This window comes from Passer montanus, unplaced genomic scaffold (genome assembly GCF_014805655.1).
Source record: "Passer montanus isolate IOZ18808 unplaced genomic scaffold, ASM1480565v1 scaffold70, whole genome shotgun sequence".
NCBI lineage: Eukaryota > Metazoa > Chordata > Aves > Passeriformes > Passeridae > Passer > Passer montanus.
In genome coordinates this window covers 3080051-3106341 of record NW_024372148.1, presented here as the reverse complement: position 1 = coordinate 3106341, position 26291 = coordinate 3080051, and the positions used below count along the sequence as shown (strand labels likewise).

Genomic DNA, 26291 nt, shown 5'->3' with positions numbered 1-26291 from the left:
GTATTTAGCCTTAATAGCCATGAAAGATGGGAGCAAAAATGGGTGCAATACTTAAATTATTTGGGCTTAGTGTTCTATAGAACAGCTTCAGGACAAGGAACAGCTGTTATTACTGAGCAGTGTTTGAATTTTAGAGCTGGTAAAACCGTACCAGGAATAAGTGTGTGCTGCAGGACACATTCTCTTAATTGTGGTCTTGTTGAAATGTATCACTGGTTTAGCACACTCATGTCCATATTTAAGAAAAAAAAAGTGACTGTGCCCTTGGTAAATCCTACTGCCAACTAGATTAGGTTTGGGTTTGTTGTTTTGTTTCAGCTTTTTTTAATTTTGATTTCAAGATACAGCTTTTCATGCCACTTACCTTAACTCAATCACACATTAATCAACTTCCCATTTTTCCTCAGAAACGGATTGAGGAGACAACTGTGCAACAGAATGGTGTCTTGAATATTCTGAGCTCAGCCCGATCTTCCCTGATGCAAGCTAAGAGTGTGCTTGGATTATTGCAAGAGAGCAAAGAGGTAAAGTTTAAGAGAAAGTTAAAAACCCCAGTATCTTGTTGGAGATGAGGCTTATCTGAGTCTGTCAAGAAAGAAAGGATCTCACAGCCCATCCTGGATACATAAGGAGTCTGCCTGCCTGCACAGGTTTCTGTAAGAGAAGCTTGTTGAAGGTTGTGATGTGTCTGAGAAAGACACTGAGCTGCAGATATCCGAATTTGGGAGGACATCTGTGAGAAGTACCATAAACAATTATGCTATTCTTGTATTTCTTTCTGGTTAATTGCTTTTAGCCACTGTCAGAGGGGCAAGATACTAAGCTAGAAGGGTCTTTGCTCTGACTCAGCTTTTATATAATGGGTCTGGAAGCATAATGTAATGAAACATGTACAAATACAAATAAAATTATATCTTCTTACAATCATAGGAATATGAAAGCCTGGCTGCTCAGCTGGATGGAGCAAGGAAGGACATGAATGAAAAAGTGGCAAATCTCTCATCAGCAAGCAAAGAACCACTGGTGGTGAGGGCCGAGGAACATGCCAAATCTTTGCAAGATTTGGCAAAGCAACTGGAAGAGTATGTTGCCATTCCTATAAATGAGTAATTTTTGTACAAAACAAAAAAAGTGGTTGTAATGCTCTGTAATTTTGCTTGCTTTTATAACCATTTGCAAACCTAGAGAGAAATTGAGTTGGTCTCTTTCTGCTTCTTGATCAAGTTTTCTTTTTCTCCAAAAACCAGATCTTCCTGTATTTTTACTGGTTTTTCCTCCCTTAGAAGTGTGAACTCACATGATACTGTTTCATACTACTGTATTAACCACTTCATTAGCATCTTACTAGCAAGAGAAAATCCTCATGTACAGAGTGGGAAGATGTTTAGCATATTTTTTGTAGAGTTATTTCAGGTACTCGTACTCAGGGATGCTTATGTGGTATCAAAGAATTGAGGCAAATAATTTGAATAAATGGCTGTCTTGGAAGTCTTCAGCACTATGGAGGAAAAAACCTCCACTGGTTTTCTCATCCTTCAAGGAATCTTCTAGAAAGGCAGAAATATTATAAACTTGATAGGAATCAAGTGTTTCTTTCTCCATTATTTGTATTTTGCATTGGAATTCTGAGACGGGGTTTGGAGGCCTTCTGTGATACATCAGAACAAAATGAAAAAAAAAAGTGAAATCCTGATTTACTTTTCCCTGTACAAATTACATTTTGTCGTTGCACCAACTGCACAGTCTCAGAAAGTTAAATTCCAAAATAGCTAACGTGGCTGGAAAAGTCTTGGGTAGAAAACATGTTTTAATTAATTTGTTTTCAATGTGATTTTTTTCAATTAAGAAGGCACTGTTCTCACAAATAAAAGCATCTAGTACTAGACAGGTGTATAGTTCACAGGGAGTGGGTAGAAGAGATTTTTTTTCTGTCATTTCTGATTTCAGAGCTGCTGTGCTGGTTCTTGGGGAAAACACAAAAGGTCTTGTAGTTGCTCGATGATCTGACACCTACAGTTCTCTGAATTCCTCCTAACTGAATTGTATTTGGAGGGCTGGGATTGAGGTGCCTTATTATTGACCATATGCTTTGGTGAATTCTCTCAGTCTTAATCATTTGAAGGCTGCTTTGGAGTCTCACATCTGTGCTTTTCCATATGCCTGAACTTCTCCTGTCTTCTGAAGAGTCTTTCCATGTTAGTCTATCTCCAATTGATATTTTTGTAGACTGAAATTACAGATCTAATTGAAAAACATTTTTTCTAGTTGGCGCTACTTAGAAAATACTGAGTTCAGATCTGTTCGGAATCCATCTCACAGCCTTGGAAGAAGGCTGCATTTTTCATCCTGTTTCCCACAGAATAAAGAACAGTGCCCGGAAGGACGAGTTGGTGGGCTGTGCTGTGGAAGCTTCTACTGCCTATGACAATATCATTGGTGCCATCAAGGCAGCAGAGGAGGCAGCCAGCCAAGCTGGGAAAGCAGCTGACTCAGCTTTATCAGTAAGTGTCAGTAAGTGGCCAAATCATGGTAAACTTGTCACAACTAGACTTCTATTTTTTTTTTTCACAGAGGCCCCAAAATGAAACAGCTGTGTGTCTTGGCATGCTTTATTTTTCTGTGACCTTTTATATGAGTTGCTGTTCTGCATGTTGATTAATTAGTCTTGGCTCAGCACTAACCAGGCCAATTAGTGCCCTTCTGATGGCTCTGCCTGTATGAATACTGACTGTTACTTTCAGTGCAAAATAGAGATCTGACAAGGCAAGCCTGGTAATCACTGCAGGTGATTTCAGGTATTCTCTTTTACTCTGTACTACTAATACCCACAAGCTCTTCAGCAGAGATATAACATCCAACAGCTGAATGCTAGCAATTTCCTCCAAATGCCCTAAAATCCATCTGAAGATTGCTAAAGACCAAGGTTGTAGTATGCTTGAATTAACCTGGGTAGTTGTTGCTAAAGGTAATGTTCTTCAAATGAGATCTCAGTGGAGTTGGGGGTTCTTTAAATTGGATTGGCCTCTCTCTTTTTCTCTTTAAGTTTTAATGTAATTATCAAGTGATCTTACAGTACTGTGCTTCCATTGTCAGACTGTGAAGAGAGAAGACCTATCAGGAAAAGCTGCAAGGTTAAAAACTGAGAGCAGTGCACTGATGGATCAAGCACAGGAGACTAAAAGGACTTTGCAAGGTACTAAGGAAGTGGTACTAGAAATGTTGGCACGGCACAAGTAACTTTCCTTGAACCATAAATTTTCACATCTCAGCAAAGTCCTTCAGCACTTTTTCAATGAAAAAATGCGAGTTCTATTACAGTGGGACTTTTTGTCATAGTTATTTTCCATAGCAAAAAAGCAAGAAAGTAGATTTCTGGCTTCCTATGCTATACACCTTTGCAGTCCTCCTGTCCAGCAAATTCTTTGCCTTGTACTTTGCCTTTGCTCAGTGGCATCATGAACTGTGTAAGGTTGTAGACAAGTGCTGCAACACCACCTGCCCAACAGAAAATTGATATTTTTCTTTAACATTCTCATGGGCCTTTCACTGTTTTGCAGCTCTTGGTCCTAACCTTGAAGACCTAAAGCAAAGACTTGATGTCGCTGATGGAAAGACGAATTCACTGAAAATTGATCTTGTCACTGCTCAAAACAATCTCAATGGGATAAACAGAGGTTTGTTACTTAGGGATCAATTCTGGCCTGCCCCTTTTGTCTGTTACTGTAAGAATCTGCATGTTCACTTCTGTGTGTTTCAGGTGACATCGACAGCATCATCAGCAGTGCAAGGAACATGGCAGAAAATGCCAACTCTGTCACCAATAGTGTGTTGGGGGAACTGGTCCCAATCGAAGCAGAAGTGGAAAGAATTAAGAGTAACTATGGGAGCACACAGAGTGCCAGCTTCAATAAAGCACTGATGGAGGCAAACAACTCAGGTATTGCAGGTGCTGTGTGGGACCTGCCAAATCACTGTAGGGGTGAACATGGCCAGTTTGCAGCAGAAGCGTTGATCACTCAAGAGTTAGGCACCTACCCTAAGCTAGTATTCTGAACTTATTTTATGGCCAGTAGAAAGGGACAGGCACAGCAGAAAGTGACTCAGGCCATCCTGTGGTATGTGTTAAAAGCTGGTGCCATGACTGGTCTCTGAAGATTTGGAGGCCAGTGACTAATGGGGAACCCAGGAGTCAATACTGGGTCTGATCCTGTTCAACACCCTTATTAATGATCTGGATGATGAGGCAGAGTGTTCCTCAGCACATTTGCTCCTGACTCTAAACTGGAAGGAGTGGCTGATACACCAGAGGGTTGTGCTGCCATCCAGACAAACCTCAACAGGCTGTGGAAATAAACTCTCAGGAACCTCTTGAAGTCCAACATGGAAGTCCTGCACTTGAGGAGAAATAAACCCATGTACCAGTAAAGGTGGCTGAGCAGGTGGTGGAGCTGGAAAAAAGCTTTGTAGGAAAGGACCTCAGGGGTCTTGGTGGGCACAAAGTTGAAGATGAGCCTGCAGTGTGCCCCTGGGGTAAAAGGTTTAAGCACAGGAAATTCCATCTGAAGATGACAAAACAGTTATTTTGCTGTGAGGGTGACTGAGTACTGGCACAGGTTGCCCAGAGAAGAGGTAGTGTAGTCTTATCCTCAGGAATATTCACAAGCCTGCCTAGACACAATTCTGGGCTACTGGACCTAAGTGGCCTTGCTTGAACACAGAGGTTGGACACTGTGACCTCTGGAGGTTCCTTCCAACCTCAGCTGCTCTGTTATTATGTGATTTTCTGCTACCTAGAAGAAGGGCCCTAGACAATTACCTTAGGCTACATGTCTGTTAGCTGAAATTAAGTGAAAAGGATTGCACAGAGCCAGCTGAATACAAAATAAGGGACAATCACATTCCCAATCAACTTCATTTTATGTATTTTCAGCAGCTTTATCTGATAAAGTCAAGTAAGAGAAAAACATTTTAAATAATATAAATAGAAGAGCTCGTCCTGCATGGTGTTGCAGGGTTGCAAGTCATCCCTACAGTTACAAAACTGGTTTAGAAGTCATATTTAGAAATACAGAAGGTCAGGATTTCATTTTGTTTGCTGTCTGCATCATTGGGTTGGAGATGAGAAATTGTTTCCTATTATAACAAAAGTTGAAATTCTCATAATATTTCTTTTTCTCTTAAATAAACCTAGCCAGATACTATAAGAGACTGCTCAACTGTAATGATTAGCAACCTTGACACAAGAATATAATTCATGCCTTACTCAGTCAGGCCAGCAGTCTGCCTACCCCATTATTCACTCTCTGACAGTGGCAGTAGAAGATGCTACAAGCCTATCTGCTCTCCTTTATCCTCATTCTGCCCTAGCATGCACTGCCATTATTCACTCTCTGACAGTGGCAGTAGAAGATGCTACAAGCCTATCTGCTCTCCTCATTCTGCCCTAGCATGCACTGCCGCTGGGAAATAATATCAGAGACCACATAGCTGTTCTACTTAATACTTTTTTCTTTATCTAAAACATTTTTAGAAGTGCTGATTCTGACTGCTTCTGCAAATACCTTTGGCCAAAAATTTCAGGAGTACAATAACCTCTGTATAAACTGCTACTTTTAGTGAAAGCTTCCTAATATTGTAGGACCAGTCAAAACCGTTTTGTCATTACCCTGTCCACTGCTTTTCTGATACTTGTGTAGTGATACCATATTTTTGCATCTTGTTTTCCTCCTCCTTTTTAATATCAATTATTTGCTTTCTTTCATTGCAGTAAAAAATCTGACAAACCAACTTCCAGATCTGTTCAGCAAGATCAAGAGTATCAACCAACAGCTGATGCCAATCAGCAACATCTCTGAGAACATAAATCGCATAAGAGAGCTGATTCAGCAGGCAAGAGATGCTGCAAATAAGGTCTGTCCTGAGCATTGAAATCATGCTTGACCTCACTGGTTTGGATACACAACAGTACTTTCATTCCTCTAAATAATTTTATTTAAACATGTGTGAAAGACCAGACATAAGTTTTTTTCAACAGCACTACCCAGCAACTGAAGTAACTGTGGTGATGGGAAGCATAATAATTCACACATAAAAATGACAGGATGCAGTAGCATCCTGCTACATCTTTCTCCCATTAGTTGTTTGCCCCAGGGCATCACCATAATACTTATTTGTGCAGCAGCCTCTTGCCTTCCAAGGTACATTGTGGTGGCTTTGGCAGCAGGGACAGAGTTGGTTCTGCTGCTTAGAGACAGGGCCCTCCACCCATGTGTGGTCAATTGAAAGCTGATGCTGCCAAAGAAGTTGTGCAGCCCGGTTACTCCAGCTGCTCCAAAACGTTAGAAATAGGGCAGTCTAATAAGGTGCCAGTAGCCATTCTCATTTAAGGAACTGCTGTAGTCACCCATGTGTGGTCAATTGAAAGCTGATGCTGCCAAAGAAGTTGTGCAGCCTGGTTACTCCAGCTGCTCCAAAATGTTAGAAATTGGCTACTGACACCTTATTAGACTGCCCTTTCTCATTTAAGGAACTGCTGAAGTGATAGTGTGGTCTCAGGTACTAAGAAGCATTCCTAAGATCATCATGAATAGCCTTGAGTTACAGTGAATAAGAGGAATCAGTGATCATGGCGTATTTAGCTGTTATGATACCAGAGGTGCATTGTAATCCCCAGCAGACAGTTAAGTCCAGCTAAGTGAAGCACCAGGATGTGTTTGTAGACATCTGAATAATTCATAGACTTGCTCTTCAGAGCTGCAGGGCACATCCTTCCCTGTCCATGTATTGAAGGTAACAGTTACTTGACAGAGGGTTGATTAATTGATGTCTGGAACAAAAAAGTGCTGTGTTAAGTATTGATAATACAGACTACTGCATTATCCACTCTGTTTCCTAATTATTTTGTTTGGTAGGATCAGAGTCCAAATCTGTGGTAATTAATGGCTGAAACATGGCTAGGATGTGTAATGGGTTACTTTGCAATTAAACACACCAGTGAAACAGGAGTGGTAGCAATAGTTAATTGTAACATACTCAACTCTGGTTTTCTTAACAGGTTTCTATTCCCATGAGGTTCAATGGCAGCTCTGGTGTAGAAGTTCGACCTCCAAGCAACCTTGAAGATCTAAAGGGCTATACTTCTCTTTCCTTGTTTATCCAAAGACCAAAGCAAAGATCAGACACCCAGCAGAGGGCAAATAGGTTTGTCCTGTACCTGGGTAATAAAAATGTAGGTAAATTTTGATATTTAATCTGATTTTAAGACAAGACATCATGTTTTGAGAAAAGGATGGGAAGTGACATGTTCTGGCTGAAATTTGTAGCTATTGTTGGCCTATTTCTTTAAAATTGCGTATAAGTCATGGTAGAAGTGTTATGTTCATTCCTTCCCTGGCAAAGTAACTAACAAGTGGCTGAGCCTTGTCCTTTGATTCTTTGCTCTTTTGCTCCTTTGGAAGTTACTTCTCCATCATGGATACCATCACGCATTCTTATCAGACCTGTCAGTTTCTGCAGCAGCCAGCACAAACTCAGTCCAGCTCCTGCCTCAGAGCTTTGACTCTTTTCACAATATAAGTGAAAACTGAGTTTCTCTGGTTAAAAAAAAAAAGTGATTATTCCACTTTTAAAATTCAGCCTCTCAGCTCTTAATTTTTTTGTCTTCTGAATATGCAGAATAATGCAGACCTGCTTGTGCATTCAGGTTTGCTCAATCACTATCAAACATTAAAAAATTTTCCTGCATGTGGTGTCTAGTCTTGCTATTTGACAGGAGCTGTGTCTGTAGTAAGCCTTGTGCTTACACAGAAAGCTGTTTAGAGGTATTTGTTCTACACTGGATTTCATCTTTTTATCCTCTGGATAACTAGCCAGGACATCCATTGAAAGCATTTTAATGGTTACTTCTGAAATAAGGTCTCTTGAACAAATAAAATGTGATTTTTTTGGGGAAAATGACTGCTTCCAGTCACCTCATTGTCCTTCATTGAGTGTTGTTCTGAACATCTTTTTTATGTCACGCATGTTGAGTCTAATTCTTAGTAAAGGTGTCATGTTTTCATAGTGTTAGCTGGGAGATGTTACAAGTGAGAAAACTATTTTAGATAGCATTGTTACAAAAGTAAAAAGTCACAAATGATTTTCAGTTAATTTATAACTATAGTCATTAAATCAGTGCAACATATAGGATTACAATTTTTTCTTCCCAGAACTGATAAACTTAATTCTCATCATTAGGTGGGTGGATTTCTTATGACTCATGCACAGCATGATGAGGTCTCTGAGGAAGTGCTGCTGTATTTTTACCTTAATTATAATTAATCATTTATTAATTATTATTTACTTGCTATTTTTAGGCTTCCAAGGACTACATTGGTATGGCTGTGAAAGATGGTTACCTTACTTGTGTCTATAACCTGGGAGGTGGTGAGGGAGAGGTGAGAGTGCAGTCACTGGTGACTCTAAGCAACACTGAGGAAGCTGTTATGGATCAAGTTACATTTGAAAGGTATAAGACCCACAGTGTACAACAATCTTCTTGAAAACCTGCTCATAACATGTGATGTGATATTGTGCCTGTTTTGGTTTTAGGATTTACCAGTATGCAAAGCTGAAGTACATCAAAGCAGCAACATCAATTTCTCCAGTTAATGAAAGCCCTAGGAGTGCAAGCAGTGGAGACAGTGACATGCTCCTCAATCTTGATCCCAGAAGTGTTGTCTTTTATGTTGGAGGATACCCACCAGATTTTAGGGTACAGAGTTTCTTACTGTTAAAGACATTTTGTGTTAATCATCCCATTTTTCTTCCAAGTAAAGATTGGACCTAGCAGTCTTTCAAAAGTATGTGTAAGAGTTTACCTCTGTCAGTAGGAATAGATGAGATGCAAGGAGATGCTACTTCCTATGGAATCTGCCTGGCTTGTACCATGCTAGAGCTCAAAGAAAGGGAGCATGATGATATTTCACTTGCCAAGGAAAGCATGAAACCTGTCCAGCCCTGCTAAATACTGTTCCCAATCCACGTGACTGCTTTAAATTGTGCTGCAGTACACCTAGGGTTGTATCGGATGGTTTGGCTATGTATACAAGCATGTAGTACCTTTTTTACATATTTATAATATCATATTTTGTGTCTTAATAATATTTGCAGTAACTCTTAGCAGTTAGATAGCGATGTAAAGTTTTGTTAGCTGAGGCTGATGAAATGGTTTTAATTACACTGTTTTGCAGCCTCCAGATAATCTCAACTATCCTCGTTATGAAGGCTGCATTGAATTAAACAGCCTAAATGAGCATATTATCAGCCTCTATAACTTCAAGAGGACTTTTAATCTCAACACCACTGAAGTGAAACCCTGCAGAAGGTATGATATGAACATAGAAGTGTTTCACAGTTCTGTGATTTTATCGTTATGAATTCTCATCTTTCACATCCAGAAGAATAACCACTGTAGCTAAATTGGTGATTTTTTCCTAACTCTTGGTCATTATTACATTTCTTAGAGAAAATCCTCAGTAATGACATGATTCACATCTATGGAAATCTCAATCTGTTTAAATTTAAGTGTTATAAAATCCAGACACAATTTTTAGACTAATGTGTTCATCTACTTTATAAAATAAATATTACATTACGTTACAAAAAGTCAGTCATTAATGATTTCCTCTCTAAAGACCATTTGTGAATCTGACAGAATCCAGTGGAAGGTTTTCTCTCTGCTTGGGTTAGATCAGAATTTGGCCTGATACCAAATGCTTTAACTTAAGTTTAAAATTATAATGGCAGTCCACATGGTAGAAGTTTTTGCTGACATATATTCACATCTGTGACATTGAATTACTACAGGTATAAAGAGGAGACTGACCAAAGCTATTTTGAGGGCACTGGTTATGCCAGTGTCACAACAGGAGAAAGAAGCGCCCAACAAGTACGGTACGAGCAGACAGTTGAGACCACTGCAGATGAAGGCATCGTGTTCTTTGCAGCAAATGGGGTAATGTGTGGAATGCTTCTGTCTGTTCTGTAGTGCAAGAACAACTTAATCTTGTTTATTATTTAAAAATATGTTAGATATAGTAACAACTGTAAGGAAATAAAAGTGTTAAGTGTTAATCAAAGTGTCTTAAAAGTGTTTTCATCTGTGTGAGAAATTAATAGATATTGCTGTATGTTTAATGTCATATAGTTTAGTCTTAGGTAGTTGTGCAAGAAACAGGGGTTGGACTTATGGGTCCCTTCCAGCTTGAGATATTCACCATGATTCTACCATGGTTGCCAAATACTCACTTTGTCAAGGCTGAGTAAAAAATCATTCCAAGAAGCTCCTGCATTAGGCCATGCAGAGAATTCTGAACTGGGGGCAGGAAGGGAGGAATGTGGTCGGGATCAAACCAACATTGGAATATTGAAATCCTCCAAAACTGGAAGTCACTCTTTCCAAATCTCGGATATGTGTGGAAACAGAGTAAGAAGGAATATAGGAAGTGACATGATGACTTATACCTGTAAAGGTACTTGAAAAGATAGTGCTGCTACATATCTAATAAACTTGTAGGTGTATTTGTAATCACTGGGACATATTCTGGATAATTTTTCAATGCTGTAAAAAGTCAGTGGAAATTTGAAATGACACAAATTCCTCTAGAAATTTGGAGCTGACAACAGATCTGTTTATAATAAAGTAATTATGATTGATTAGTATAAGTTTTAGGCCTTGCGTTATCCTTTCCCCTAAAAGCTTTCTAGAAGCAACTCGATAGCTTCATTAAAATTATTCATATGACAGTGAAATATATATCTGAAATTGTGGCAATTTAATTGTGTTGGTGTTGTTTTTTTGTTTGGGATCAATTCATCAGTGTGCTCATTAGAAATGGTCGTACAGTTCTTAGATACAAACTTGACTCTGAGACTCCAAAAGAAGTAGTAGACGACAAAATTGTAAATGATGGAATATATCAAGTAGGTAATTTTAAAGAAGCAAGGAATCATTATTTGTAAAAATACATATTAACTGAAACTGTCCTCTTGTAAAATTTAGTTCTGGAGTTTTCCTTTTGTGTGAGGAAATCAAGTCACTGGAGACTAGTTTGGAGATGTGAAAATTAATCTTTCTGGTGTCCTGCTTCACTGTGAATAGTTAAGTTTTAATAGTGAAACCACCAAAGGAAAAATTTTATCAGAACAATGCTTTAAATAAAGATAACTGTATACTTGCAATTAATTGCATTAGTTTCATACTTTGATTAGTGTTTTCACCATCTAAGGGTTTATTTCTTCGCAGTGGGCTGATCTTTTTAGAGATTACTCTTTTGCAGTCTTTGTTGTTGCTGGTCTCCTTAGCTTCAGCTCTTTTGTAGCACTATTTTCACCAGAGTGAAATCATAAAGACATTGTTAAAAACCTTTGATTTTCTTGTTGATTAGTTCTCCCTTTTCCCCCTTAATATATTTCCAACTAAATAGTGTAAGCTGCAGGGTCTGCTGCAAGGAAACTTTACGCTCTACTGGGTTAAGTTACCTTCAGCCAGCTGACTTAGTTTTTGTATCAGGCAGCAGCTTCTGAATCTTCAGCTGCAAAGACAAGACAATATCTGAATCTTAGGTGAGGTGTGTTTTTTAGGGCAATCTTTCAGGTAAAAATAAAACCTCACCTTGTATTTGGAGAGTTGAACATTTTCCTTTCTTTGACTAAATGCCCAAAGCTTGCAAAGTACCTAGCTGCAAAGACAAGACAATATCTGAATCTTAGGTGAGGTGTGTTTTTAGGGCAATCTTTCAGGTGAAAATAAAACCTTACCTTGTATTTGGAGAATTGAACATTTTCCTTTTTTTGACTAAATGCCCAAATCTTGCCAAGTACCATTTGAACTACTGCAGTTATCCTTGATTTAAGTCACTAGTAAACAAGAGGAGGGGGGAGGAAACCGGCACTGTGTCCTCCTCTGTGGGGTACTTCTAATCAGTAAATTTCAGGTGAAAATAAAACCTTACCTTGTATTTGGAGAATTGAACATTTTCCTTTTTTTGACTAAATGCCCAAATCTTGCCAAGTACCATTTGAACTACTGCAGTTATCCTTGATTTAAGTCACTAGTAAACAAGGAAGTGGGGGGGGGACTGGCACTGTGTCCTCCTCTGTGGGGTATTTCTAATCAGTAAATGATTTCTGTTTCTGCCAAGTGAAGTGGTTCTCATTATTTGTGTATTTCAGATTAATTTGGTGTTTGACCGAAGAAACAAAGTTGTGTATGTCAGTCCTGGTATTAGAGCCAACATACAAGTCTTCAAGTTCACTGAGTACTACCTAGGTGGAGTTCCATCTTTTCTACGGGAACGGTGAGTAACTATAAAAGGACTGTAATATACAGGTTTTGTAGGGAAACTCCATCTAAACTTTTTCCTTACATAATTTCTATCATGCTGTGTATTAACTATCTCATGTGACATAAACCAAGTGTATAATACGTGACCGTAGCTGTGACTTTTGGCTAATGGTGAGATCTTTGTTGTAGCTCATCCTAAAGATTCGGTTTGATTAGCATGAGTGTGTGTACACAAGAAAGATTGCTCTTGTTCTGTTTTTCTATTTCATATATTGTCAGCATTTATAGGTTAATATAGTGGGGTGTGCTTTGAAATGCTGGGCTACTGAACTCTTTTTTCCTTCCCCTCCCTGAAACCAGCTTTAATATATCCACACCTGCATTCCGGGGCTGCATGAAGAATGTGAAAAACCCAAGCACTGCATCTGTTGTTTTTGATAAGACTTTTGGTGTCAGCAAGAAATGTTCAGATGACTGGAAGGTAACTAATACATTTCCTCAAAAACTTCTGCTGAAGTTCACAGACTCCGGTTTGTCTATAAGTCCTGGACCATTATGTTTTGCTTAGGTCAAAAATTATATTTGGTTAACATGTGATGGCAGTAAAAGAACCTGGATTGGGTGTGAAGATGCAGAAATAAAAGAGAAACCAGCCCTGTTGTGGTAGCTTGTTACAGCACATAGTCCACCCTCTTATTTAATACTGTTTACAATTAAGTATTCATATTCACCATGTAATCTTGTTGGCTTCCAGTTGCTATTATTGATTAGGCTGGAATAGATAATACTACTTTCTATCTTTCCTCTTAGCAAGGTGTTTATGCTTCCTAATTAAATGACCTCTCAGCCTTTTTTCGTAGGAGATCTTAACAGACTCCTTCCATCAAAGTCTCTTATTCTAAGGCTCCACTCATCTAATTGTTTTGTAATTATTTTCTGTGCATCCTTGAGTTTTGCCATGTTCTTTTTAAAATAGGACAACATGACATTTCAGTGCTGGCTTAACTAGTGCTTTATGGAGAGATGAAAACTATCTTTCTGCTTCTACTTACTGCTGCTTACATGGTACATGATCTAATTTTCCCTTTTTACTACAGTATTGCACTGAAAGTTTGTGTTTATTTTCTTTTACTGGTGGCATCTAAACCTTTCACTGACCAATTTCTTCACAGACTATCTTTGTAGAGTATCTAATCTTCATTCTGTGGATCTGTGTAACTTCTCATGATTAAAAATTGACCTGTGACTCACACAGTTTCAATTATGTAGCTCATCTGCACAGCTTCATAGTTACTATCTGTTCCTCCAGCTACTCAATTGTGTCCTCAAATGTGAAAACGTTCAAAGCCACAATAGCTAGAGATGAGCAGCTCATTATTCTCAGCAAGCCTCCTCTCTCCTTTTAGAGTTTCTCAGACCATAGTTAATGCTGGCAAAGCCAATTCTGACAGTCTGTTCTATACTGAAATAATGGTTTTTGAGGTTTGCCTTGTGCTCAGTTTTGACTGGAGCTGATCACAATTATGTTGAGTAGGGCAGCTGTTGTCTCATATTGGCATCTCTTCTGATTAAAAGGAAAGTCACTGAAATAATTTTCTCTCTTTCAGCTTGTCAGGTCTGCAGCTTTCTCCAAGGATGGGACACTGAGCCTGAGTTCAGCAGATTTCCCATTTCCAAAGGATTTCCAAGTTGGCTTTGGCTTTCAGACAACAGCTTCTACTGGAACACTCTTAAATTACAATCTACGGGTATGAAACATTCAACTTAGCATATGTGATGGGTTTTATCTCTGAATCAGTCATTTCAATTTGTGTCATAAGTCTCATCTAGATTCCTGTATTTTAAGGTAAGAAATGCCTTTCTTGAGTGTGGCATCATTCATGTCATAGGTCAGAGAAATGCATTCTGGAAATTTCTTCACATAGCCAACAAGTAGTTTGATGAATACCTGAGCTTTGAATTCAAGCCTTCTGCAGAGTAGCTCACACACCTGACAACATCCCAGCAAGAAAACTGTTGCTTAATTGGCTGGAAATTTTCTCAAGGAAAAATGGCACTCTGCCCACACAGAAATGTTACCATGTCTGAATAGGCAGAGGAAAGGAATTGGTTTTGGCTATGATCCCTCAAAAAGCAGGGAAGTTTAAGTAGAACCCCATTCTGGCTGGCTGGAGGAGCTAAGAAGTGGGTGCACACCAGGTATTTGAGAAGTGGAGGACTGGCTCCTCTGCTTTTTGTAAAAATAGGCAAGTATTTTAAATAAATGTTTGCTATTCAGAGTACAGAGGTATTTTGAAATGGAAGCTAGGCTCATCATGCAGAAGTTGGTTACACATCTGGTGCTAGATGACTGAAAAATGCAGCTCTAATGTAAGAAAATTTGTTGCCTACTGGTACCCACTGAGAGCTCTATTAATGGCAGTAGCAAGAACTAAAGGCTTTTGCATTTATTTAGCTGATAATTTTGTGGGATTCTTTTGTAGCCTGATGTTCTTTCCATCTTTCTGAGTCCTGGCTCTGTAACTGCAAAGATACGAGATAAAGAAATTAAACTGGAAAAGAAATATGAAGATGGGTCAATACATTATGTGACAGTAATAAAAACAGGCAACAGGTGAGTTCAGTTCTTCATCTAGTTATTATATGTTGTGGCTGGAGATAGCAAATTCCGATTTTGTGGGACTAATTCTTTGGATAAACAGCTTAAAATGGTCTCTTCTAGCAGAGGATACCTAAATAATGAAGGGAAAGGAGATTTTTATTCTATGAATGTGCATGCTGGTACCTGTGATGTTTCAGCTGTACCCTACTATGCATTTCTTTGATAGGTTGTGTGAGTTTTGAATGCTTGTCTAGCTGGAGCTTTGGAGTCTTTGGAGCTCTTCCCCTTCACATAACCTTCATGTGTGTCCCCTGTAAAGGACAAGGGAAGAAGCAAATCCCGTGTCTGTTTTCTCAGTAGTGATCTGTTATGCAGATATTAGATATTAGAAGAGACCATTTACTGAAAAGCTCCTTAAATCATACTGATTGCTGTGTAATGCATGAAATTACATAAGAGTTAGTTGAAGTGAAAAATTTTGAATGGTTGGCCATAACTTTGGGTTATTATAACTTAATAATGTCAGTTTCATTTTTACACGAAGACTTAAATCCTGTCCCATAGTTGACAATGAGATCTTTTTAATGAATTTCAATTGCACCAGGATTTCACTGTAGGACTGGAGTAGGAACTTCAACTCTTGCTCATTATCTAATATGGAAAAGCAGAGCAATTTCACAGCAGTCAATAAGCACATACTGAAAAAGTCCCAGAACTAAGCTAATGAAGTTCTAGCATAATCACAATGTACATGGAAACACATCTGTCAAATGGTTCTTTTATATATATATATAGTGTTTAGTTTCCTGACTGCTTCTTTATATATCATGCTTATTTTAATTTACTTTTTTCAGAGTACACCTGATGGTTGATGATGAGTCAAGAGCAGTTGACTCTCCCATGTCCTCAAACTCACGGCAATCAAACAGACCTATAAAGTTTGGTGGAGATAATTTCGAAGGTTGCATCTCAAACATCTTTATTGAAAGGTATTTGGCCTAGAAAGAATTATGTTTCATGTGTTTTGGCCTGTTCTCCTTCTTAAATCATATTAAAATTACATTTTGCTAAAATGCTTTTGTTCTGCATGTGTGAAACCTTCATGAATGCGTAACTTTGCTGGCTTCAAATTCTCTTTCATTCAGGTATAGTATACATGGGATCCAGTTATAATTAAACCTGCTGTTCAGATGTAAAGGAATTTTAGTTTCAATCATACCTGTTTAGCAGTCTGTTAGCCAAAGAATGAGCTCTGCAGAGTGAATTGGATATGTCCCAACAAGACATCCAAAAAGATTTGCTAAATTGTCTTGTTATAGCTCCCCAGGGAGCCAGGTGGTGAAAGGAGCAAAGCTACTGACAGAATCAAAACAGTTGCAAAAAGAATTATGTTTCATGTGTTTTGGCCTGTTCTCCTTCTTAAATCATATTAAAATTACATTTTGCTAAAATGCTTTTGTTCTGCATGTGTGAAGCCTTCATGAATGCGTAGCTTTGCTGGCTTCAAATTCTCTTTCATTCAGGTATAGTATACATGGGATCCAGTTATAATTAAACCTGCTGTTCAGATGTAAAGGAATTTTAGTTTCAATCATACCTGTTTAGCAGTCTGTTAGCCAAAGAATGAGCTCTGCAGAGTGAATTGGATATGTCCCAACAAGACATCCAAAAAGATTTGCTAAATTGTCTTGTTATAGCTCCCCAGGGTGCCAGGTGGTGAACGGAGCAAAGCTGACAGAATCAAAACAGTTACACAAACAAGTGAGACCATATGTGTAGAAATCATCTGCCTTATTTAGGCTGTCTCTTCTTTTCACATGTTTGTCATTAGAGAACTATTAGAGGATTTGCCTTACAGGCAAAATTTAGGAGGAAAAATATGCATAAATATGTTTCTAGAAAACAAGCATTCCATGAGCCATAAATCTTGTCCCAGTGGGACTTTATTAGAGGATTTGCCTTACAGGCAAAATTTAGGAGGAAAAATATGCATAAATGTTTCTAGAAAACAAGCATTCCATGAGTCATAAATCTTGTCCCAGTGGGACTTTGTGTTAGCTAAGTTTTGATGAGCATTTATATATGTGTAGAGTTTTCAAAAATAGTTTATTTTGATCCATTTGTTGTACCACCACAGAATGGGAAGGGCTGGAAGGCACCTTTAAAGGTCCCCTAGTTTTAGCCCCCTGCAATGGGCAGGGACAACTTCCACTAGACCAGGCTGCTGAAATTATGTCTTCATTTAAAGCACTACAAGGCATTCAAGTGATGCCAAGATGATTTTTCCCCCTTTTCTTTTATATACCTTTTATGTATCCTCAGTACTCCTAGCATGCATACTTGTAATTCCTTAAGTCTGATAACTCGGCTTAGCCCTAGTAGTCTGTTAAGCCAGGAGACCAAACATCCTAAATGCCTCGTAGTAGGAGGCTGAAAAGCCCAATGCTGTCTTGAAAAACCAAAGGCCCCCTCTAGAACATACCCTGTCAACTAAGATTCTACCCAACCAGGGGGGAATTCCTCAGATGGGGGAATATCATACTGGGACATCCTTGTTAGATATCCCAATTTGTAAGGTCTGTAAATTGTATATGTGATTTTATCATGTGTGTGCATTGCGGTGCGTCCCACCTTGGCGAAGTGGTGGATCATAAGGATCCTTATTAAAATACTGAGGTAAACACCACTTGTCCCTTACATCCTTGTTAGATATCCCAATTTGTAAGGTCAGTGGATTGTATGTGTGATGTTAACGTGTGTGCATTGCGGTGCATCCCACCTTGGCAAAGTGGTGGACCATAAGGATCCTTATTAAAATACTGAGGTAAACACCACTTGTTCCCTTAACCTTGTCTGGCTCTCAATTTTTTTAAGACCAGGAAAAGGCATCGGAAGTAACCTATATATTAAACTTCCCATCAGAAAACAAATTTGGAAAGCTTTTGTGCCTAACTAGATGATGAATAAATACTGTAGCTGGTCTGATGGAGTGAATGGAGAATGACCAGCATTAAAGAAGTTCAGGTTCTGCTCACAAATCTACCACTCTTCTCATAGAAAACCACAAGCAAGGAGCTTTGTACCTTTTTTGTAGTTGTAAAGTTTTTTTGTAATTTACTGATTACAGATTCTTTGTACAACTTAGAAAATTGTAGTATTGTTTAATATTATTCTTTATACACAGGAATTTAAATTGGCTTTGACAGTCTTTCTGATAATTTGGTTATACTACTAGAGGTACATGTGGAGTTGTGATGGGCTTTGTTCCTTGAAAAACCTCATTAGAACATCTTATTTAAGGAGAGAGTGAAGCAGAACCTGATGATGATATATTTTCTTGATTTGAAACTGGTTATGTGTAATTACCAATCAAAGTTTTGTAATCTGATGCAGAAATCTTAATCAAGGCTGCTGTCATTTTTTTCTCTTTTTTCAAGGGCCATATATGTTTGTGTTTTTTAAATAGCTTTCATCAAAAATTACTTTGTTCAGAAAAGATGAGAACAGAACATCAGTTTTTCTATAGCCCAAAAGAAAGAGCAGAGCCATGGAAAATGCTTTACAGCATTGAATGTACATTTTTTGTTGAAAAATAAAAATTGATACTTTACTATCATGTCACTGGGAAATATACTTTGTGCAGTACACATTTTTACAATATGTCTGTTGTTGATTACACTAAATAAAAGGAATACTGAGTCACAACACTTACTGCTTTCATCACAACAGGGCAGGTCAGCTCCCCGAGGTTCAAAATCTTGTTGCTAATACTGGGAAGACTGGTGTATCTCTTGGAGCTTGCCAGAAATATGAAAACCTTGAACCAATGCTGCTGCAGGAATTTAAAAATCCTCTTAGGCTTAAGATGCTCAAGGTATGCTTATTGTTACTGTCATCTTTGCTCCATATTGATGCCCAGGCTTTCCATCATTTCTGGAACTGAGATTCACATGTTCTTTCTTTTCTTCCATCTCACATCTGAAGCAAGTTCTCACCGTGTTGGAGTTTCATGCTAAACCCACACCTGTCTAGAATGACAACAGCTTTTCTTTTAGGGAAGGCTGTTGACTGCCATGGCTGGGAGCTCTTAAATGTGTCAATTAAAATGTTTCTATTTATGTGCACATATAATAAATGTTTCAATTCTATCTTATGTGCACAGAATGAAAAATACCTTGATTATTTGAAAGCTGCTAACGTGCAAAACCACACTTTACCAGCTCCATTACATGACAGCAGTGAAGCATATCTCCTTGGAAGCACCCCCAACAGTTTCATATCCTACATGTTTTCTCCATTGTTATCTACAGACAGGTAATAAAAACATTCTCTGTTCTCCTCCTAGTACTTGAGTTGTCAAAGATTCTTGACACTTAGGGTGCTGATTGTAAGGATTTTCTTCTTGTTTATATCTTGGGCCATAGCAAAAGGTGGTTCTAAAAGTTCAGGCTTTTTTTTTCTTGTGCAAACATTTACCTAAACTGAGTCGATTGAATGGGATGTGGTGAACAATTACAGTGCATGTTAATGCCAGTTCCTAAGCCTGAATGTGTAAAGTTTCATTCACATTCAGAAATGCAGTGTATAATGCCATGATTCCACCAAAATGCTATTCTGCATTTCCCAAATGGAGTTTCACTGGAGAACAGAAAAGATACAAAAACCAACAAAACAGACCTATACTGGAATATGCTTCCTTTCCATTACAGGTTACATTTCTCTGTAGATGTACGGACTCGATCATCGAGAGGATTAATAGTTTTCATGGAGGAAAGCTCTGAGGACTCTTACGTGGCTCTCCACATTTCAAAAGGGCGTTTTGTCTTTTCATTTGGCTCTGGAGAAAAACAAATCAAAGTCAAAACCAGTATTAAATACAATGATGGCCAATGGCACACTGTAAGTAGTATGGAACCACAGTGACAGCATTCAGTGATAACTAGCATTCAGCAGGCATAGCTTATTGCCTTTTTAAGAGAACAGAAACTCAGTTTTGGTCATTGCAAATTAATTCCTATGCCTGAAAGTTCATGTGGTTGAAAGGTCTCTGAGAGACCTTATTGAGACTGATGGCCCCAAGATGTTATTTTCAGTTTAAATATTTTAACAACCTGATGTTTAATTTAAAGACAGAGAAAATCTGCAGTAGCTTTTATTGGCTTTTGAGTTTTTTATTCTGTTTTCCTTGCCTCCTGGAAAGGTGGTCTTCAGCACAGATGGGAAGAACGCCCGCCTTGTCGTTGATGGTCTAAGGGCCCAGCACAGAAAATTGGCAACAAATTCTGCCATCAGCATTAAACCACCAGTCTATGTGGGAGGGCTGCCACCACTGAAGAGACAGGTAAATAATTGACAAATCCACCCACACACACTCCCCATGCTACACTAATTATATGGGAAAGTCTTTAATACACAGGATTTCCATGCTGAAAAGCTTTGAGGAGGATTTCTAAGGACCATGTGAGCACCATCTGTGACTGGTGTTTGCAGTGGTTCATTACAGATCTTTTTCCTCACCTGTTCACACAGCCTTCACCTGGACCCGTGTTTTCAGTATGTTGCTGAGACACTGATAACAACCATGTACTCTTTTTATTTTTATTCCTTAAAAATAGAGAATACCAAAGTTACATTTTTAATTCCAGAAATACCATCTTTCTGTAGAACATTTACCTCAGTGGACTAAGCAATTATCAGTAGAAAAGCAAAAGAACTGTTCTCATTAAGGAATTATGGATGTAGAACTGGATTTTAATCTGAAATACACATGGTTTCTATTTTAAAAAGGGGACAGTTAATGATCCAGGGTATTTTATAAAATCAGATTTAAATAAATATATTTAGGAAGGGAAGGGCTGCTCGGAATTTCACAATTCCTCTTGCATTGTCTTTTTGATACAGCATTGGGAAGTATCTGGTTTACAAGCAGGAGTCACATTAATGCAAAATCAACTCTTACTTTTTTTAGACTTTTGGAATACCTTTTCACTACATCAAAGATGTGTTATGTGCCTTTAGTTCCAGTTGGCTTTTTATAGCCCAACAGTCCAAAAGAATAGTTTAGTATTATTGCTAAAAAAAACCCCATAATGCTTCAATGGTCATGTTTTGAAATATGCTTTCAGACTATGCCAATGAAGAGTTTCAAGGGCTGCCTAAGGAATTTTAAGATTAATGGAAAAACCATGAATGCACCTCAACAGAAAAATGGCGTACTTCCATGTCTTGATGTTCCCATGGACACAGGGATTTACTTCTTTAATGAAGGAGGACATATCACCATTGGTAAGCTGTGTGGAGATTATGGTATATGGAATTGTCTGAAGCATGTTGGTGTATGGGTTACTTGTTTTTACCTGGTTTTCCAATTTTCTCCAGCTATGATCATCCCTCTCCCCACTGTTTAATTCTCCACAGGTAATTTGCTGATGAATTTGGATTTCAGGATTGTATTTACCATTCGACCAAGGAGTTCCACAGGTGTACTCCTCCATGCTGGAAGCAAGCAAGACAGCTACTTGACTGTTTACATGAAGGGAGGGAAGGTGGGTACAGACTGTGTCCATTCCAGCTGTATTGCCCTCATTCAGCAGGGGCAATTCTGACCTCCCCCTGTTGCTCCTGTCCTTTGTCAGAGTAACTTAACAGGTAACATCTTTACAGGTGATTGCTGCTGGAAATAGTGATGCTGGAGAATTCCACGCATCAGTCACACCTAAGAAACCTCTGTCTGATGGGCAGTGGCATACCATTGCAGGTACATTGTACATACCATTTCTTCTGAAGCTTTGAAGGGATGGTGGGCACAGAGCACTGCAGCTCCAAATTTTTATTAATAATTTCACTTCTGTTTAGTCTGAGAATACTCTTTAGAACAATGTGTCTTGTGTTAATTAAAGGCTTTACGTAAGATTTTTTTGATAGGTTCTGTTAAGTCCAAGATGACCTAAGCTTGTCAGTCTGACTTTGAAGTAAAATAAAATCTGGGGGGGTTTTGTGCCTTAAATTTCAAGAAATATGTTATTTAAAAATAGTGCCATATCTAGCTGATTCTTTAATATGGTTGAGAAAGAGTTCTTATTTACTTGCTTCTTTGCAGTCTCTCAGAAGGAGAACACAGTGCAGCTAGAGGTGGGCACACAGAGTAACTATACCACCGTACTTCAACCCTCTCCTCCTAGACGCATCTATCAGCCACTCTACTTCGGCAAAATTCCAGGTAATGCTATTGCTTCTTATTTTTTCATGTTTTTTCCTTTCCAAAACAAAGGTCCCATCCATTCATGTTCTCCTATATCATTTCCCCTCTTTTGAAAGCCCTGCCATAATTGATATTCTATAAAATAATTCTTATTAACTTGGTCTTTCCCCCTTGGTATTGTAGCAAATTTGGACACCTCATGGCTTCCAGTAGAAGACCCATTTTTTGGCTGTCTTCGGAGTATTACCATCAATGACAAACATGTCTCCATCAGGAGAATTTCAGAGGTTCATGGTGCAGTGAACTTGCACGGATGCACAGAGAAGTAACTGTGCTGTTACAGTCATTGTACACACACCAGGCTGGGTCTGCTGAAGAGCTGTGTGGATTCCCCTTTGCTGATCAGCATCAGGCTGCTTCTTCTGAACAGCTGGTGAGCAAATGCATCCTCTGGATGTGGACTGTGCCAAAGCAAACAAAATGTATTTGCTTTGATAAACTCCTTTTTAAATGTTATTGATTTCCAAGGTTGTGCCTTTGGAGATATATGCAGAAAATGTAATTGCATATACCCTACTGGGCCAAATTCTGCTCTCATCCACAACAGCAGAGACTTGAGCAACTCCAGTGTCTTAATTTTGGTAATTTTCCTTATTGTTGGCCATCTTGAGAGCAAATTTGATCCATTAATATAAAGAATTTTATAAAGAATATAAATCTCTTTGGATTGTTGCTTATACAGAAATGTACATTGATGTTAAAAGTAATAATAATAATATAAATGGAGTTTAAAGCACTTTAAGGAGTGAAACTCTGGGGGTTTGTTACAAAGTTAGGAATTGCGGGACCAAATAAATGCAGTATGTTCTTAAAACCTTTCATTTTCTTGTTTGGTTGTTTTAACCCAGTAGGTTTTTAATGTTCTTTTTAGAAGCTGCTAAATCCTGCTTGCTTTGTGCAAATATTTCTGCAGGTTTAAGATGTTGATTTGCCTGAATAAGCAGGTATCCATCATTTCTGCATCTCTGCTCATCACAATTTGATTATCTAAAAATCTCAAAAAGAGGGTAATTTTTTTGCAATCTTCAGAGACAGAGAGTCTCTTCCATAGGCAATTTTTTCCTAATGAAATGAATAAAAGTTTTATCAAGAATAGCAGCAGCATCTGCTACAATTATGTAGCACAAACTACTGGACTAACCCAGCAAAACTGCTTTCTTCAACATTCAAATCTTTGTTTTGTACCTGACTGTGACCCACAGTGGAGAGCAGGGAACTCAGTTTGTTTTATTCTTCTGAGAAGAATGCTGGACTGTATAGAGTTGACATGGCTTCTTTTTCCACTGTCATTCAGAATCAGCATTTTGATAATGTTTTTTTATCCCCAATCCCTGATTCTAACCCTCTTTTGCAAAATGAAAAAATAAAAAAAAGAAAACATTTTCTAAGGCTGGTCCTCAATGTAGGAAGGCAAGCAGACAAATTCTCCTTCACTCCTAATGCTCCTACTTTCCACTGGCTTCTTCTCAATGTACAGCAGCCTGTCCTCGATGTGTTTGAAATGAAGGGCAAGCTGGACTAATAGAAGCAGATGCCCCATCAATAGCCCTTATGGCTTTGGTCATTAATCCCTTTGCAGCTTTGCAGGGTAGCAAAAGTGTCAGGAAGCTGTTCACACCAAATCTTGTGTTGCTTTCTCTTGTATGGCAACTTTTTCACTGGCGAATCTGTGTCCAAGCAGAGGTTTCAGACATGTAAAGCCAGTTTTGGTGGGCATGGGATGCATGCCAGGGCTCAGGGGGAGAAGGATTGAAATGTAATGGCAGAGCACCCTCCTTATATTACACATATTCTCCTGTACAGCAGTCTGCCATATGGGACAGCAACATCCATCAGACTGGAGGTGATGGGTTCAGGAATAATCTCTTGTGATAGCAACAACTGAATCCTTCCTATTTAGAAAAGCTCAAATACCCAGTTGACCAAATCTGTGAAAATACTCTATTCATTTACTGGCCTGAATTGACACTAATAGTTTCCAGAAGGAGAAAGGAAGAATAATCAAATTTTATCATGCAATTCTCTAGTAACCTTCCCTATCTTATGCTCATCAGACAAATCTGCGAGGCAGATTTTCCCAAATCACAAAAAAAGCACTTTTTCATTCTTCTCTTACCCCACTCAGTAAAACAAAGACAAAAACCATGGCAAAGTTTTTTGCATCACAGCCTGGAGCCAGTCCTGGATTCCAATTCCCTTCCATTTGATTTGATTTTATCATAAGTATTTTTAATGCTGACAAAAAGAAATGAAAACGTATATAGACTTGAGTAAAGGTAAGATATATTGATCTGTAAGTATTAGTTCCAATACAATACTACTTTTGCACAACAAAAACAAAAAAATGTCTCTTTGGTTTTAAGGTTCTTTGTGGTGGTTTGAGGTTTTTTTCCCCACAATTTTTTCAGTTGTATTGCTTCCACAGAGTCAGGCTGTCATACATTGTTGGGACAATGAATAAAAGCCCAAATAGAGTTTCAGGTTCTGTGCTTTCACATAGGCAAATCTATATCAGGCTGAGGAACAGTTAATAAAAAGCTTTTTCACAGAATATTTTGAGTTGGAAGGAACACTCAAGGATCATCAAGTCAGTGGATAATCTTAAATCAAGGAAAGTTGTTGTCCTGTTTCAATCGATGAAGAATTGTTATTATTGAAGAAATCCACATGGACACTGTGTTATGGGATTTTTTAATTGTTGGAAGTAGTGGTTCCAAGACTTTCATCATCAGTGTTGGCAATAACTTGCATTAATTATTTGCCTCTTTTGGCTGTAGCATTTCAGGTGTGCCCCCAAAACTAGCAATTCCCATGTTAAAATAAAATATGAGAGGCTTTCCCTGGAACATTTTATTCTATAGTCATTTTACTAATCAAATACCATGTTCTGTACAATGAAAGCACATGGCTAAAAGATGCCACACTCTCTAACAGCATGTTAGAGTTCTTCTGAATCCCAAATCAATTACAGAAGGAGAGCAGATTTCCACTCTACACTAAACCACATTGGTATTGTTAGCATCAAATCTCTCTCTTGTCCATATAAGTATCAAGGGCAAAGGGTTCTCATCCAGTTAATTTGGATTAGATTTAATAGGATCATGTTATTTGAGGTGGATGACACCAAGGTCTGTGAGTTTCCATTTATTATAACTACAAACCACAGCCAGATTGTTGGCAGCTGAAAGACAGAAAGCCTAACACTGAGAACTGAGAGAAATAAAATTAAATAGATCACAGGGTACTGTAGAAGGAAATACACATTCATTGTAGAAAAAGTATATATACACTAATATACAAAAAAGGAAAACATACTGGCTTTTCACTGCTTATGAATGACTGTGACTTAAGCTTCTAATAACAGAAGCTTCCAACTAAAACTTTTAACATTCTTTCTGTGCTTGAGCTAAGGGTGTGTGCTTTTGTTTCTGTGGAACTTTCATTTAAAACACAGAGCCATTGATCTTTTACACTGTCACCAGCAACATGAATTGCACAAGCTAACTTTGTGATTTTGTAACCACTTCTTTGAGTCACCTGTGAGCCAAGTCATTTTAGCTTTCCATCCTCTTTGCCTCTTCATAAGTCCTCCATGGGTATTTTTCTTTTTTTTTTTTTTTTTTATTTGGAGTATTTTCTCCTTTCTCCTTCTTTTCTGCCCTTCAGAAAATAGCCTTGAAAATGCAGTCATAGTGAAAACACTATAAATGTGTCATGGTTTTGTAATGGACTCTTCCCATGCTTTTTGCCTCTTACCATTCTCTTTGCGGTTTCCTCATTTAAAAAAACCCAAAAACCTCCTGCATCTTTCTCGAATGATGTAAGCAAATTTAGGACACAACCTTCTGTAAATCTATCTACATTTTCTAAAAATACATTAAGTGGCCATCCCTGGCAAAAGGGATGTTAAAGGGGGTGGTGCTATAATACAATATTATAGCTTCACTGGAGACATTATGGCTGCAAGGCAGAAACATAAACATCCTTTGTGCAGCTGGTCCAGACATCTTAGAGTTGCAAGAGGCTGGTCATTGCCTGAGCTGCAATGAAGCACCCTCTGAGTATAAAGAATTGCAAGCAAAATAACCAATGAGTTTTTATGT

At 38.3% G+C, this 26291-nt stretch overlaps 1 protein-coding gene across 4 annotated transcripts in view; it reads left to right on the top strand.

Moving 5' to 3' along the window:
- LOC120512136 (laminin subunit alpha-3-like) overlaps positions 1-24430 on the top strand; it is a 68407-nt gene extending 43977 nt beyond the window's left edge. The window contains exons 32-58 of one of the 4 annotated variants that reach the window (XM_039730123.1): positions 408-524; positions 931-1082; positions 2360-2501; positions 3094-3193; positions 3558-3674; positions 3758-3937; positions 5768-5910; positions 7055-7228; positions 8355-8506; positions 8590-8752; positions 9231-9364; positions 9847-9994; positions 10846-10962; positions 12214-12338; positions 12686-12806; positions 13933-14073; positions 14809-14939; positions 15782-15916; positions 18657-18801; positions 19090-19241; positions 19637-19826; positions 20128-20268; positions 21053-21212; positions 21345-21472; positions 21591-21684; positions 22027-22146; positions 22312-24430. In XM_039730123.1, coding sequence (XP_039586057.1) covers positions 408-524; positions 931-1082; positions 2360-2501; positions 3094-3193; positions 3558-3674; positions 3758-3937; positions 5768-5910; positions 7055-7228; positions 8355-8506; positions 8590-8752; positions 9231-9364; positions 9847-9994; positions 10846-10962; positions 12214-12338; positions 12686-12806; positions 13933-14073; positions 14809-14939; positions 15782-15916; positions 18657-18801; positions 19090-19241; positions 19637-19826; positions 20128-20268; positions 21053-21212; positions 21345-21472; positions 21591-21684; positions 22027-22146; positions 22312-22457 — 3768 coding nt within the window. In that variant the 3' untranslated portion in view covers positions 22458-24430. Of the gene's footprint in view, positions 1-407; positions 525-930; positions 1083-2359; positions 2502-3093; positions 3194-3557; positions 3675-3757; positions 3938-5767; positions 5911-7054; positions 7229-8354; positions 8507-8589; positions 8753-9230; positions 9365-9846; positions 9995-10845; positions 10963-12213; positions 12339-12685; positions 12807-13932; positions 14074-14808; positions 14940-15781; positions 15917-18656; positions 18802-19089; positions 19242-19636; positions 19827-20127; positions 20269-21052; positions 21213-21344; positions 21473-21590; positions 21685-22026; positions 22147-22311 lie in introns of those variants that run through there. The other 3 variants (XM_039730124.1, XM_039730125.1, XR_005629946.1) reach the window with 3 other exon arrangements.
- The last annotated feature ends 1861 nt before the right edge of the window (positions 24431-26291 follow it).